Below are 14,987 nucleotides of genomic sequence, written 5' to 3' on the forward strand. Positions count from 1 at the left end.
GGAATTCTTCAGTTTCATTTCCCTTAATTTAAAGTTCAACCGCGATCAGGGTAGAAGATACATTTTTTTAAAAAGTGAAGGATACCGTATCACGTGGATGTTGAAAATGGAAACTAGTCCAGGTGGCACGGTGGCTGGAGTAGGTTTGCCTTCCCTGCGGTACCCTTTCCGGTAAGTCCCTGATCTCAGCGATCCCCTTGTGAGGATGGAGGTGGTGAACGGAGACCATGTGTCTCCCCACGGGCAGAGAGAGAGAGAAGGTTCAGAGGCGAGACATCCAGGAGGTAGGGAGGAATGTGGGTGCGGGCCTGTTCACACCTCACGCAGTCAAACCAAAAACGTCACGAGGAAACGCCATGGGGCTCGGTTATTTGCCAGTCAAGGTCAATGGGATGAAGCGTCTTTTATTCTCCCTTGCTGGTGATGGAGTGCAGGAGGAAGGGGCGTAGTGTTAAAATCAGAGCCAGGCCACACAGAAGCAACTCTCCACAAACACTGCTTCACCCAATGGCTAGGGAAAGTGAGGAACTGTCCCCATAGTAAAGCAATAGATGGTGGTATGATTAATTGTCCCAACTCTGAGATTGATAGATTATTGCTAGGTAACAATATCATGAAGGGCTATAGAGCCAGGCAGGCAGAGGAGGTTAGGACACTGCGTCTAGTTTAATTGCGAAAACTGCACAGCATGGGCAAGTTGGGCTGAAGGGCCTGTTTCCATGCAGTAGACCTCTATGATTCTAGGACAGAGACCGTGCGCCAGCTTGTTGGGGGGTGGGTCTTGTGGCACAGCTGCTGCGTCTCTGCCTCTGGGCTAGGGGGTCTAGGTTCAAGTCCCACCTGCTGCAAAGGTGTGCCGTAACACAGTCCACAATCCCATTGGATGGCCAAGAAGGTTCAAGGGGCTGAATGGCCTCTCGGTCAGTCCAGGTGTGCCTGGTGAAGTCAGATCTCCAGAGGGGGAAAGCAGTGTAGGAAATACAAGCAGCCATTTTCAACTCCAGGAGTGTTTGTTAATGATCTGATCACTTAGCCTGGCAGTGATTAGATTAGATTACTTACAGTGTGGAAACAGGCCCTTTGGCCCAACAAGTCCACACCGACCCGCCGAAACGCAACCCACCCATACTCCTAACCTAACACTACAGGCAATTTAGCATGGCCAATTCACCTGACCTGCACATCTTTGGACTGTGGGAGGAAACCGGAGCACCCGGAGGAAACCCACGCAGACACGGGGAGAAGGTGCAAACTCCACACAGTCAGTCGCCTGAGGCGGGAACTGAACCCGGGTCTCTGGTACTGTGAGGCAGCAGTGCTAACCACTGTGCCACCGTGCTGCCACAGGTGATGCCTGTGATTGTGCTGTGATGCTGCAATACTCCTCAGCTGCCATTCATTGCCAGGTTCTCAGTGTAAGCCATGAACAGTTCAGAGATCTGACCATTCTCAAAGTGGGATATGCCCTACACACTGCAATCGCATAAGGTGCATGATGTTTGACAGAAATCAGTTTCTGATCTCCCATACGTGTTCGTGTCTCATAATTCTCTTCTTTAAAACCAGGGCAGGTAAGGACCTGGGGAGTGTTGCCAAATGAAGAGTCCAAAGACTGCAGGTTCCTCGCTCCTTGAAAGTGGAGTTGCAGGTAGATAGGATAGTGAAGAAAGAGTTTGGTATACTTTCCTTTATTGGCCAGAGCATTGAGTATAGGAGTTGGAAGGTCTGTGCGGATATCTGGTTGGCAGGGATGTGTTGGACTGAAGAATCTGTTTCCGTGCTGTACATCTCTATGACTCTACAACGACAAGCCTTGAGTTAACACTTCCATCTCTTTATAACCCTGCCCACATTATCTGTACTCCTCCAGGTCTGACTGCTTCACCATTGGGGATTATATTTTCAGTTGCTTGGATCCTTACCTCTGGAATTCCTTCCATAAAACTTTCAGCCTATCTCCCTTGAAGACGCTCCTTAAAACTTATACTTTTACCTACACCTATCCCACTATTGCTTTCTAAACTTTTGTTTGGTAACGCTCCTGTAAAGAGGACCTTTAACTAGCTCCATGCTGTTTTATAGATCCTGTTTACTGAAAGTTATGCGTCTGCACTTTAACTATTGAAAGGCAAAGGGTGAAATCTTCACCTGAGAAGTGATGGGGAAGGTGGTAGGAGGAGTTGGCATACCAAGATACCCGTACCTTTATCACCAGCACAGTGATTTGGTTCTGACTTAGTTACTCTGCCACTCAGTAAGGCCCTCAGGAGGTTAATTAATGACTTTTAAAGATTAATTGATAGGATCTGGGAGCTGGCAGCTCTGTCTTACTGATGTCATGGCCAGAAACTGCCAGCCTCTGATTGCCTGGCACACAAAAGACCATGGAGAAAGTGAGGACTGCAGATGCTGGAAGTCAGAGTCAAGAGTGTGGTGCTGGAAAAGCACAGCAGCTCAGGCAGCATCGGAGGAGCAGGAGAATCGACCTATCAGGCATAAGCCCTTCATCGGGATTGAATTCCTGATGAAGGACCTATGCTGAAACATCAATTCTCCTGCTCCTCGGATGCTGTCTGACCTGCTGTGCTTTTCCAGCACCACACTCTCGACCCAAAAGACCCTGGGCAGGCAATTGGCTGTTCAACAGGACTTCTTACCTCGATAGCTTCGGATTTCCCTGCTGTAAACTCTTCAGCTTTTGAAAATTCCAGACCTCTGGGCACCAACTCTAAAATCCTTGAATATATTGCTGCTGTCCAAATCCATGCCCATCCTTCACTCATCTCCATAACATCACTGGATTGATCCTGATCGAGGTTTATGATCCTCCTTCGACTTCCTCTGCAAACTTCAACATAGTTTGCTACATTTTCCCTCAGAGGCTGAAGTGTGATCTTCTTGAGGTTTATAAAATCATGAGGGGAAAGGCTAGGATGAATAGTCATGATCTTTTCCCCGGGGTGGGTGAGTCCAGAACTAGAGGGCATTGGTTTAGGGTGAGAGGGGAAAAATTGGAAAGAGACCTGAGGTCCTAGGATGGGCTAAACAGAGACACGCACGAGGATTCCTCGAGGCCTGGCATTCAAACCAGAACGCCATCGACAAAAATATCGATTTGGACCCCATTTACCAACTTCTGAGAAAAAGAACTAGAAATTATATCACCCACCTTAAGAGACCAAGATACATAAATAGAAAGTGGGGCATAACACCAGCACTTAACCAGAGGCTCACTGATGATGTTACTTTGTATGGTGATGAAACATCTGAAAACAAACCTTCCAGCTCAGCGAGCAAACTTACAATCTGATCCACAACCTGAGATACAAATCTTCTCAAAAATCACAATCTAGACCTGGGTTCATATCGCAGCATGGAAGATGGTGAAATTTAAATTCAACAAAAATATAGAAGTAGAAGCTAGCCCAGTGTGATCAGTTGATTGTTGTAAATTAGTTCACTCGTGCCCCTTAGAGGGGGAAACCTGCCATCCTTACCTGGTCTGGCCTACACGTGACTCCACACCCTCAGCAATGTGGTTGCCTCTTAAAGCACCCTCTGAAATCGCCAAATAAAGTTACTCAATTCCGGAATAATTTTTGTTTGTTTCATTCATGAGATGAGGGTGTCACTGGCATGGCAACATTTATTGTCATATGTAGGCCAGATCAGGAAAGGATGGCAGATTCCTTCCCTAAAAGGTAATAGTGAACCAGATGAACGGATTCATGGTCATCATTAGACTCTTCATTCCAGATGTTTTTGTTTGAATTCAAATATCGACATCTGCCATGATGGGATCTGATCCCAAGTACCTAAGACATTACTTAGGCATCCAGCTTTACAATCCAGCAATAATACCACTAGGACATTGTCTTCCTCGCTAGGGACAGGTAATAAATGCTGACCTAGCCAGCAATGCCCAGATCCTACGAACAAATTTTTTAAAATGCACAGGGAAACCTTGACTAATTTCCATGGTCATTTACTGTACAGGGACATTGGTTAGGCCACTGTTGGAATATTACATGCAATTCTGGTCTCCCTGCTATTGGAAGGATATTCTGAAACTTGAAAGGGTTCAGAAAAGATGTGCAAGGATGTTGCCAGGTTTGGCGGCTTTGAGCTATAGGGAGAGGCTGAATAGGCTGGGGCTGTTTTCCCTGGAGTGTCGGAGGCTGAGGGGTGACCTTATAGAGGTTTACAAAATTATGAGGGGCATGGATAGGGTAAATAGACAAGTCTTTTCCCTGGAGTGGGGGAGTCCAGAACCAGATTTAAGGTGAGAGGGGAAAGATTTAAAAGGGACCTAAGGGGCAACTTTTTCGCACGGAGAGTGGTGTTTGCATGGAATGAGCTGCCAGAGGAAGTGGTGGAGGCTGGTACAATTGTAACATTTAAAAGGCATCTGAATGGGTATGTGCATAGGAAGGGTTAAGAGGGATATGGGCCAAGTACTGGCAAATGGGACTAGATTTATTTGGGATATCTGATCAGCGTGGACGAGTTGGACTGAAGGGTCTGTTTCCGTGCTGTACATCTCGAGGACTCTGAGTAGGATCCAGGCCCAATGGTTCAGCCTTCACACCCGAACACAGAAGTTTTCAGCCTTGAGTAGAGAATTAGTCAAATGCTCACAGAGATGTCCATTATTTGAGAAAGGGAAAGGGAGGTTCAAAGTGAAAGGAGTAGGAGTAAGAAAGGCCGGAATAGGTTGTGCTGGGATACTGGATGAGAGGACACACAGTGAACTGGAGTTCAAGGCCCAATTGGCTAGATCTCTGGAAGAAGAACAGATTGAAGATTGTGGTGAGAAATATATTTGAAGGCAATCTTCCAGCAAAAAAATAGAGAGAATTTGTTTGTCTCAAAAGGACTTTCCACATTCTTAAAACCTCTTAACCTGTGCTTTACATATGACCTGGGACAGGGAGCATCAGTAAAGTGATCAATCACAAGGGTCTTGCAACTGAGAAAGATTACTGCTTCATTGAAATTCTTTCTTCTTTCCATCCACCCTCACACTGTTCCAGACTAGCTCCCTGCACGCTTCTGATCAATCCACTCTTTCTCTGACTGATGGAGGTTTGCTAATGCTCATCTTGGATATCTTGTCCACGTGAGTTTTCTCTTGCTCTCCAAGGGGAAGTTCCAATCTTTCCTTGTCACCACTTTTATAAATTGTTTTATCATGACTTTTACTTTTGGTGCATTCTGTTTTAAGCTGGATGATTTTAGCAGATCAGAATAGGGGAACATTGAGAGCATTTTCGTTTCTCACCTCTCGCTCTCCCCCATCCCACTACTCACAAAATCGGTGGCGAAAACATTCCCAGACCACGAGCAAATATTTTGCCCCTGCCTCTGTCTTTGAGAAATCTTTCCCTCCAGTCCAGTGCTGAACAAAGGACTGTGAGTTGGGTATGGTTTCTTGGGGTTCTGGAAGGATTACTCAGCCAGGGGACCTGCCTGCATATATCACTCCAGAGGAATGCCAACTGGCTGGACATGAGACTGTAAACTGGCAGAGTCTCTAGAGTAGACACACACACAGACAGACACACACACACAGACAGACACAGACAGACACACAGACACACAGACACACGCACACACAGACACCTGCACAAACGCAGATACAGACACACACACAGACACACAGACACTCACAGACAGGTGCACACACATCCTCTCACACACGTATACACCCTCACAGGCACACACTCTCACAGATACAAACACACTCTTACACACACACAAAACGCACTCACCGACGCGCGCACACATATAGATGTACAGACACACGTCGATACATACAAACACAAAATCATGCACACACATATGTACACATACATATACATATATGACTACACGCATACATACACACTTGTACATGTGCACACATATACATTACAACACGCATGCATACACATGTCTGCATAGACACAAACGTGCACACACAGACATACATAAACACACACGCACAAACATGCATGCATCATTACACACACACACATAGACACACATTGGTGCATACATGTCCATGCACACATGCACACACATATGGGTTATTATGTACATGTATACACACACGGCTACAAGTTCGCAACCAAACATTGAAAATCTAGCTAAGATTCTTTTCACTTTCCCCAAACCAGATACACGAGGATTGACTAAACGCTTTTCCATTCCATTCCAGCCCCCAGGGTCCCCAGGTTATTGTTATGTACCATGTGCATGCACGGCCTACTCCTTCAGCCTTCACCATTGCTGCTTCTTTGCTAAGAATCATGAAGTAAGGCAGCTCAGTGATAAAGCTGTAGTTTTCAGTCTGACCTGGGAGGGAGATGACCAGCTTGTGCTTAGCTAGCTGTCTGCTTCCTTCCTCCCTCACCCCCTCCATCTCTGGCCTAGTGCTGGTGCAGCTGAGATCAGACATAGTGTGGAGGGAATGCAACCTGCGATAGGAGCTTCAACACACTGTGCCACCACCTCACATCCAGATCGTAATCAACCGAGATCAAAGGGTAATAACGAGAAAAAGTAACTTTGTTGTGTTCCCACTCCAGGGGATCATTCTGCCACAGATTTTTACTGGTCTCGTAGCCAACATCTTCAATGCTGTAGTAAATTACCTCCTGCTGTACGTGCTAACACTGGGAGTGCTGTAAGTACCATTATTTTTATTTCCTTGTATACAGTGATACCTCAATGACCTGCTTTGCGATTCTTCTTTCCTCCAGCTCACTCCTTTCTCCCTCTTAGCCTGTGGGCACTGAGCCAATGAGCTGCAGAGTTCCCTACATAGGAATGACTTGAGACCATTCAGCCCCTCAAGCTTGGACCACTCATACGATGGCTGATCCTTGCTTCTACTCCACTGAGCCATGTTCACTCCCTTGGTTGCCTTACCCAGCAAAAACTGGTCATTCCTGGTCACAAAGGCCGCAGTTATCCTCCAACATCTGCAGCCATTTGTGGGAGAGAATTCCAGCTTCCTATTTCCCATGACACTCCCTGATTTCACCGTAATGTGAATGGAATGTCGGTGATCCCATGAACTCGTTTCCAGGAAATAGCCTCTGCTGCTTGGCTGACGAGTGAGGGCCTATAGGGAGAGGCAGAGGACGGGGCCCTGGTTTTCCCCTAGAGTGGGATGTAAGAGTCAAAAAATCTGATCCCTCACAAACTGTACATTGAGATATCGGCCACTGTGCATGCAGATTTCAAATATTGTACTTTATGCATCTTCCTCACACAACTGCACATTAGTGTGTTGATGCGTTATAGAATAGAATAGAATCCCTACAGTGTGGAAACAGGCCCTTTGGCCCAACACGTCCACAACGACCCTCCAAAGAGTAACCCACCCAGACCCATTCCCCCCTCCCCTATATTTACCCCTGACTAATGCACCTAACCTACACATCCCTGAACACTATGGATAATTTACCATGCTCAAATCACCTAGCCTGCACACCTTTGGATCGTGGGAGGAAACCGGTGCACACGGAGGAAACCTATGCAGACACAGGGAGAATGTGCAAACTCCACAGACAGTCGCCTGAGGCTGGAATTGAACCCGGGTCCGCCCCACTGAAGATGGTAGCAAAAGCTGCTGAGGAAAGCAACTTGGGACCTGGCTTTTACTATAGGTTACAACAGTAAGAAAGGTGTACTAAAACTCTTGTAAAATCTGGTTATAAGCCTCAGCTGGAGTACTGTACCCAGTTCCAGGCATGGCAATGTCAAGAAGACAAGTGGATAATGCTCACCAGAATGGTATCAGGGATAAAGAACCTCAGTTTGGTCCATCAGAGACTGGGAAGTTGGGTTTTTTCTCCTTAGAGATAGAACAGACAAAGAGAGATGTAGGTGTTCAGATGGATGTTTGATAGAACAGAATGTTACAATGCACTGCCTGAGAGAGAGAGAGAGATGGAAGCTTTCAGAAAGGCAGTTGGATGGATATTTAAACAGGGTTTGGGATGAGGGTGGAGGAGTTGGAGTGGGGTTAGGGTTGAGGGTGAGGGTTGGTTGGAGTTTGGCTGGGGATGAGGGTGAAACTGGGTTGGGATTTGTGTTGAGTTGGGGATGAGGGCGCAGGTGGGGTTGGGGTTGGGATTGGGATTGGTGTTGGGGTGGGGATGAGGGTTGGGGTGGGTTGGGGCTTATGTTGGGGTAGGAATGAGGGTGGGGATGGGTTGGGATTGGTGTGGGGATGAAGGTGGGGTAGGGGTGGGGTGATGGTTGGTGTTGAGAGGCGGATGGGGGTGGGGTTAGGGTTGGTGTTGGGATGAGGATGTCGGTGGGAGTGGGGGTGTGGGTGGGGTGAGGGCTGGTGTTGGATTGAGGTTGACTTTGGGGTTTGAGTTGGTGTTGGGATGGAGTGGGAATGAGGGTGGATTAGTGTTGGGATGGGGTGGGGGTGTTGGTGGGGTTGGATTGGTGTTGGGATGGGGGTGGGGGTCTTGGTGGGGTTGGATCATTTTGGGATGGGGTGGGGTTGGGTTGGTGTTGGGATGGGGCGGGAGTGGGGTTGGGTTGATGTTGGGATGGGGATGAGGGTGGGGGTCTTGGTGGGGTTGGATCATTTTGGGATGGGGTGGGGTTGGGTTGGTGTTGGGATGGGGCGGGAGTGGGGTTGGGTTGATGTTGGGATGGGGATGAGGGTGGGGGTGTGGTAGGATTGGGCTGGTGCTGGGATGGTGATGGGGGTAGGGGTGTGGGTTGGGTTGGATTGGTGTTGGGCTAGGATGGGGTGGAGTTGGGTTAGTGTTGGTGGGGGATGAAAGTTGGTGTGTGGGTGGGAATAGGGCTGGTGTTGGGATGGAGATGGGGTGGAGTTGGGTTGTTGTTAGGATGGGGTAGGGGTGTGGGTGGGGGTGGTGTTGGGATGGGGCTGGGAGTGTTGGGTTGATGTTGGGACAGAGATGGGTTGAGGGTGTGGTTGGGGTTGGGTTGGTGTTGGGACAGGGATGGGGTTGGGGTGTATTGGTGTTGGGACGGGGATGAGGGTGGGTTGTTTGGGGAGTTGGTGTTGGGATGGGATGGGGTGGGTGTGTGTGTGGAGTTGGTGTTGGGATGGGATGGGGTGGGTGTGTGTGTGGAGTTGGTGTTGGGATGGGATGGGGTGGGTGTGTGTGTGGAGTTGGTGTTGGGATGGGGTGGGGTGGGTGTGTGTGGAGTTGGTGTTGGGATGGGGTGGGGTGGGTGTGTGTGGAGTTGGTGTTGGGATGGGGTGGGGTGGGTGTGTGTGTGGAGTTGGTGTTGGGATGGGGTGGGGTGGGGGTGTGTGTGGAGTTGGTGTTGGGATGGGGGTAGGGGTGGGGTGTGTGTGTGGAGTTGGTGTTGGGATGGGGTGAGGTGTGTGGAGTTGGTGTTGGGATGGGGTGAGGTGTGTGGGTGTGTGGAGTTGGTGTTGGGATGGGGGTAGGGATGGGTGTGTGTATGGAGTTGGTGTTGGGATGGGGTGGGGTGGGTGTGTGTGGAGTTGGTGTTGGGATGAGGATGGGGTGGGGATGGGGTGGGGATGGGGTGGGGTGTGTGTGTGTGGAGTTGGTGTTGGGATGGGATGGGATGGGGTGTGTGTGTGTGTGAGGAGTTGGTGTTGGGATGGGGGTAGGGGTGGGGTGAGTGTGGGATTGGGTTGGTGTTGGGACAGGGATAGAGGTGGGGTGTGGGTGGAGTTGGTGTTGGGATGAGGATGGGGTGGGGGTAGGGTGGGGATGTGGATGGGATTGGGGTTGGTTTTGGGACAGGGATGAGGGTGGGGTGTGGGTGGGATTAGGTTTGGTATTGGGACAGGGATGGAGGTCAGGTTGGGGTTGATGTTGGGATGGGGATGGGGGTAGTGATGGAGTTGGGGTTGTTCACCATCGCTGGAGGTACTGGGACGGTGTGTCTGGCCTTCCTGAGTTGGAAAGGAAGTGGGACACTTTCTGGGTTGTACTGGTCTATTTAAAATACGGTCCTGGCAAATTAAACTTCCACTGGGGGTGTGAACTGGGTTTTTTTTGACACTGCTTTTAACACGTGGACTTGTTGTTGTCCAGGGGCTCAGCTGCTGCCAATGTTGTCTCTCAGTACTGTCAAGTTATTCTCCTATTTGTATACATTCAATGGAAGAAGTTGTACATTGGAACATGGGCAGGTAAGTTACAGTCCAACTATATTCCTAGAAATACTATTTTAAACTTATTTCTCTCTTCGTCTTTTCTTCGGAGTTTCAGAAGGTATTTGATAAGGTACCACATATTTGGCTACTCAGTAAGATAAAATGTAAAGTTTTCACAGCTCTGCTCTCTTGTTAGAGAGTGACAGCTTTAATCTGAGGGTCACCATGCCTCGGGCGAGGAGGAAGATTGAGGACAGTCCTTCATGGTAACCTCAGCCTGTGCGGGAATTGAACCCTCGCTGCTGGTGTCACTCTGTACTGCAAACCAGCCACCCAAGCTAAACTGACTACCACTTAGTTAGATAAGAGCCTGTAGCAAAAGGAAATAAAGAATTGCAGATTAGGGTGATCTGAAACAAGGAAAAATAGAAGAACCTCAGCAGGGATGTCAAGGCTGAGTCGTAAAGTATATTCAACATTGAGATTTTTAATCAGTGAGGAAAATAAGGGTTACAGGACAAAGGGAAGGTAGTGAAGTTGACGATTACCAGTTGAGTCCCTGAGCATATTGAATGGTGGAACAGAACCAATAGGTAAAATGGTCTAATCTGCAGTCTAATCCCCACCCCTCTAACCGCAACAAGGACAGAGCCTCCCTGGTCCTCATCTTCCACCCCACCAACCTCCGTATACATCGCACCATCCTCTGCCATTTCCACCACCTACAAACCACCAGGGATGTCTTTCCCTGCCCACCCCTATCCGCTTTCCTTAAAGACCGTTCCCTCCGTGACTAGCTGGTCAGGTCCACACTCCCTAACATTCCACCCTCCCCTCCCGGCACCTTCCCCTGCCACCACAGGAATTGCAAAACCTGCGCCCACACCACCCCTCTCACCTCTGTCCAAGGTCCCAAAGGAGCCTTCCACATCCATCAAAGTTTCACCTGCGCTTCCACACTTGTCATTTACTATATCCGTTGCTCCTGATGCGGTCTCCTCTACATTGGGAAGAGAGGATGCTAACTCGCAGAGCACTTCAGGGAGCATCTCCAGGACACCCGCACCAATCAATCCCCACCCCCGCTGTGGCCGACCATTTCAACTCCCCCGCCCACTCTGCCGAGGACATGCATGTCCTGGGCCTCCTCCACTGCTACTGTTCTTTGACCAGGCAGGTAACTAGAGGCTGCCCCCCTGGTCTAAAGATTGACAGTTAACTGATCCTCCAAGCCAACAATGTCCACCTAATCAATATCTCTTCTCATGCTGTATAAACTGATCTTCCTTCAGTAAGTCAGTTTCCTTTGTCTACATCCATGAGGACAAGACAAAAAGCTTCAATTCTGTCTCTACTTTACATGGCCCTTTCGCCAGTTGAGAAACACGCAGCTGATATGTTTATAGGTCTTCAGTTTTGTTAATACTAAGGCACCCATTACAAAATGCAGAAGGGAAGTGCCAATAATTTGATTGGCATTCACTTAGTGAATGCCCAAATATTAAGCTGAACTGAGAGGGCTGAATGAGGTTTCCCTACATCAGCTAATTATTCTGAGATACTTCTGACTCGATTTTCCTATTGGAGGTGGGAATCGGGAATAAAGCTTGATTCTGAATGGTTGATCTGCCTGTGATGTCAGATTTTCTATAAAACCTCAATCTCCCCGGTATGAGGTTTTTAAGACCTTAGAGATAGCTCTGCATCCATCTTATGTGATCACTGTGGGATTAAAGAGAATGAGACACTCTTCATGTTCAAAGTCATCAGGGCAAATGGAGAGTTGGGTCCCAAGAGAGAGTATGGAAAGGCTGGTTATTGGATTACTGCTTGATGCTTTCCTTGTGCAAAACTTCCCTAATTTTTGTCTAAAATCACACTGTTCATTGAATCTCTAAATTTGCGGAAGCCAGTCATTCAGCCCAACCCAACCGTCCAAAGAACCACCCACCTGGACCCATCGCATAGACCTGCATTTCTCATAGCTAACCCACACATCCCTGAATAAATTTAGCACAGCCAGTCCACCTAACCTGCACATCATTGGCCTGTGGGAAGAAACCGGAGCACCTGGAGGAAACCCACACAGAGATGGGGAGAATGTGGAAACCCTGGTCAGACAGCTGCCCAAGGCTGGAATTGAACCCGGGTCCCTGGCGCTGTGAGGCAGCAGTGCTAACCACTGAGCCACCATGCCACCCTGTTCTGGGACTGCTACTCTTGTTCCCATCACGTTGCAGTAAGTGAGCTTTAGAAACCAGTTAATGGCTTCCTGCTCATGTAAATCTCAGGAAGTCAGAAAGCAAGGGTTTAGCAAGCTCATTAATGACATAAAGACGGTCAATTAACAAGGCTGGTGGCTTCTTTCCCACTGACCTTCTTTGAGGAAATCATCATATTTGGAACAAAGTCTTCAGAACATAGAACATAGAACATTACAGCGCAGTACAGGCCCTTCGGCCCTCAGTGTTGCACCGACCTGTCATACCAATCTGAAGCCCATCTAACCTATACTATTCCATGTACGTCCATATGCTTGTCCAATGACGACTTAAATGTACTTAAAGTTGGCAAATCTACTACCGTAGATTCTACTACTATCTTCAGACTGGCTGTTGGTGTTGATTTGTTTTCATCTAGCTCTCTTCAATCCCAATTTGGAAGGCGAAAATTCTATCTTTCCCATATCATTTCAGTAACTCTGTTCTGTTAATCTAGGATGGTCTGCTGACTCTCTGCAGGAGTGGGGCAACTTTGTACGGCTGGCAGTTCCCAGCATGCTCATGCTGTGCATCGAATGGTGGACATATGAGATTGGAACGTTCCTGGCAGGTAAATCAATGAGGGTCACTTTGTCGATCAGGTCTCCTGAATCCTTGCACGTCAGCATTTTATGGGTCAGCTCTCGGTGGTGAAAGCTGTGTAGTAAATGTGAGCTTTCTTTGAACGGGAAGGGGAAATCTGCGGTCACAATCCAATGTGAATTCATGGGTTTATTATTGATGGTGTAAGTGGGCTTCCTGTCTTAGGACCCGTTCTAAACCTTCTAGCAGACAGTCCACAGTGAGGAGAAGGAATTATCCATTCCGGGCCATGTTATACCTGTGAACAACATCCTCCACTATTCCTGAGAAGCTGAGAGTTCTTGAACAATATGGCAGGGCAAACTATGAAGAAGTCCAAAAGTAGACAACACAAATCTAAGATGGATACTAGTAAATCCAGTGAGGAGTTCAGAAGGATCACTCTTACCCAGAGAGTGTTGAGAATGTGGAACATTCTATTAAGACCATCAGAAAAAGGAAAGGCCATTTGGCACCTCAAGCCTACTCCAGCATCAGTAAAATTATTGCTTATCCAACATTTCTCACATCCACTTCCCTGCAATTTCTCAAAACCCTTGATTCCCTGACTGATCAAGAATCTCTCTATCTCAACCTTAAGTAGACACACACTCTGCCCCCACAGCTCTCTGTGATTTGGAGTTCCAAAGACTCACAGCCCTCTGAGAGAAGAAGTTCCTCCACATCTCTGTCTTAAAATGGCTCCCCTTTATTCAGAGACTATTCTCTCTGGTCTCAGTATGGAGTGGTTGAGATGAATGCCACAGAGGTATTTAAGTGATCAGTTGGGTAAACACAAGGGATGAAGGATTGGAAGGATCAGCTGATAGGATGAGATAAACTAGGGCAGAAGGAAGTTGGTGTGGATCATTAACACCTATATAAAGCAAGAGGTTCAAATAGCCTATTTTGTAAATCCATGTAATATGTGCAAAGAAGACAAACATCTGGCCTATTCTCTCCCAACGCATAATGGTCACGAATCAGACTTAATACGAAAGTCTTTCACTCAGTGATATTATAAGTTACTGCAGAGCTCCCTCTGTTACAAAGCAACTGCAGAATGATATATCAAAGTACAATAACATCAAGATTAAAATCTCCATACAATAGCATTAATGAAAGGTAACCAAAAGAACTCTAATAAAAATCACATGATATGTTATTCAACTAACATGTTTCTGTTTCGGAATGTTGCACGTGCTTCTATTAAATTTTTATTGCATTTCTATCTCACAAAACATATTAGATCAACATAAAAAAACTGCAGATTATATCTGCCATCGATGCTATTGGATGCGAATCTTATCAAATCGGTTGGAGAGACAGAGAGAAGCGATGTGGAATTTGCAACAGCAACAGTATGTGATGGATGACAGTTATAGGAAGGGGGGAGAGTCTCAGATACAGTCACATAGATGGGTTAACTCCAGGAAGGGTAAGAGAGGTAGGCAGCTAGTGCAGGAGTCTTTTGTGGATATACCCATTTCAAACAGGGATGCTGTTTTGGAAAATGTAGGGGCAATGGATTCTCAGGGGAACGTAGCACAAACAGCCAAGTTTCTGGTGTTGAGACTGGCTCTAATGCAACGAGGGGTACTTCAGCTTCCAAGAGATTAATTGTGTTAGGGGATTTTGCAGTCAGAGGTAGAGACAGACATTTCTGTGGCCAGCAGAGAAAAAGCAGAATGGTGTGTTGTTTCCGTGGTACCAGGATCAAGGATGTCTCAGAAAGGGTGCAGAATGTTCTCACGGGGAGAGAGGCCAGCTGGAGGTCATTATCCACATTGGAACCAACGATATAGGAAGGGAAAAGATTGAGATTCTGAAGGGAGATTACAGAGAGTTAGGCAGAAATTTAAAAAGGAGGTCTCAAGGGTAGTAATATCTGGATTACTCCCAGTGCTATGAGCTAGTGAGGGCAGGAATAGAAGGGTAGAGCAGATGAATGCATGGCTGAGGAGCTGGTGTATGGGAGAAGGGTTCACATTTTTAGATCATTGGAATCTCTTTTGGGGTAGATGTGA

The 14,987-nt window shown here is 47.4% G+C and overlaps 1 protein-coding gene across 2 annotated transcripts in view; it reads left to right on the top strand.

The window, feature by feature from the left end:
- Positions 1-14,987, top strand: part of LOC140491566 (multidrug and toxin extrusion protein 1-like) — a 73,634-nt gene that overhangs the window by 26,929 nt on the left and 31,718 nt on the right. For both annotated transcript variants that reach the window (XM_072589953.1, XM_072589954.1), the window contains 3 exons: positions 6,570-6,667; positions 10,056-10,153; positions 12,836-12,949. In XM_072589953.1, coding sequence (XP_072446054.1) covers positions 6,570-6,667; positions 10,056-10,153; positions 12,836-12,949 — 310 coding nt within the window. The remainder of the gene's footprint in view (positions 1-6,569; positions 6,668-10,055; positions 10,154-12,835; positions 12,950-14,987) is intronic.

The sequence above is a fragment of the Chiloscyllium punctatum genome, chromosome 19, assembly GCF_047496795.1.
Source record: "Chiloscyllium punctatum isolate Juve2018m chromosome 19, sChiPun1.3, whole genome shotgun sequence".
Classification (NCBI taxonomy): domain Eukaryota; kingdom Metazoa; phylum Chordata; class Chondrichthyes; order Orectolobiformes; family Hemiscylliidae; genus Chiloscyllium; species Chiloscyllium punctatum.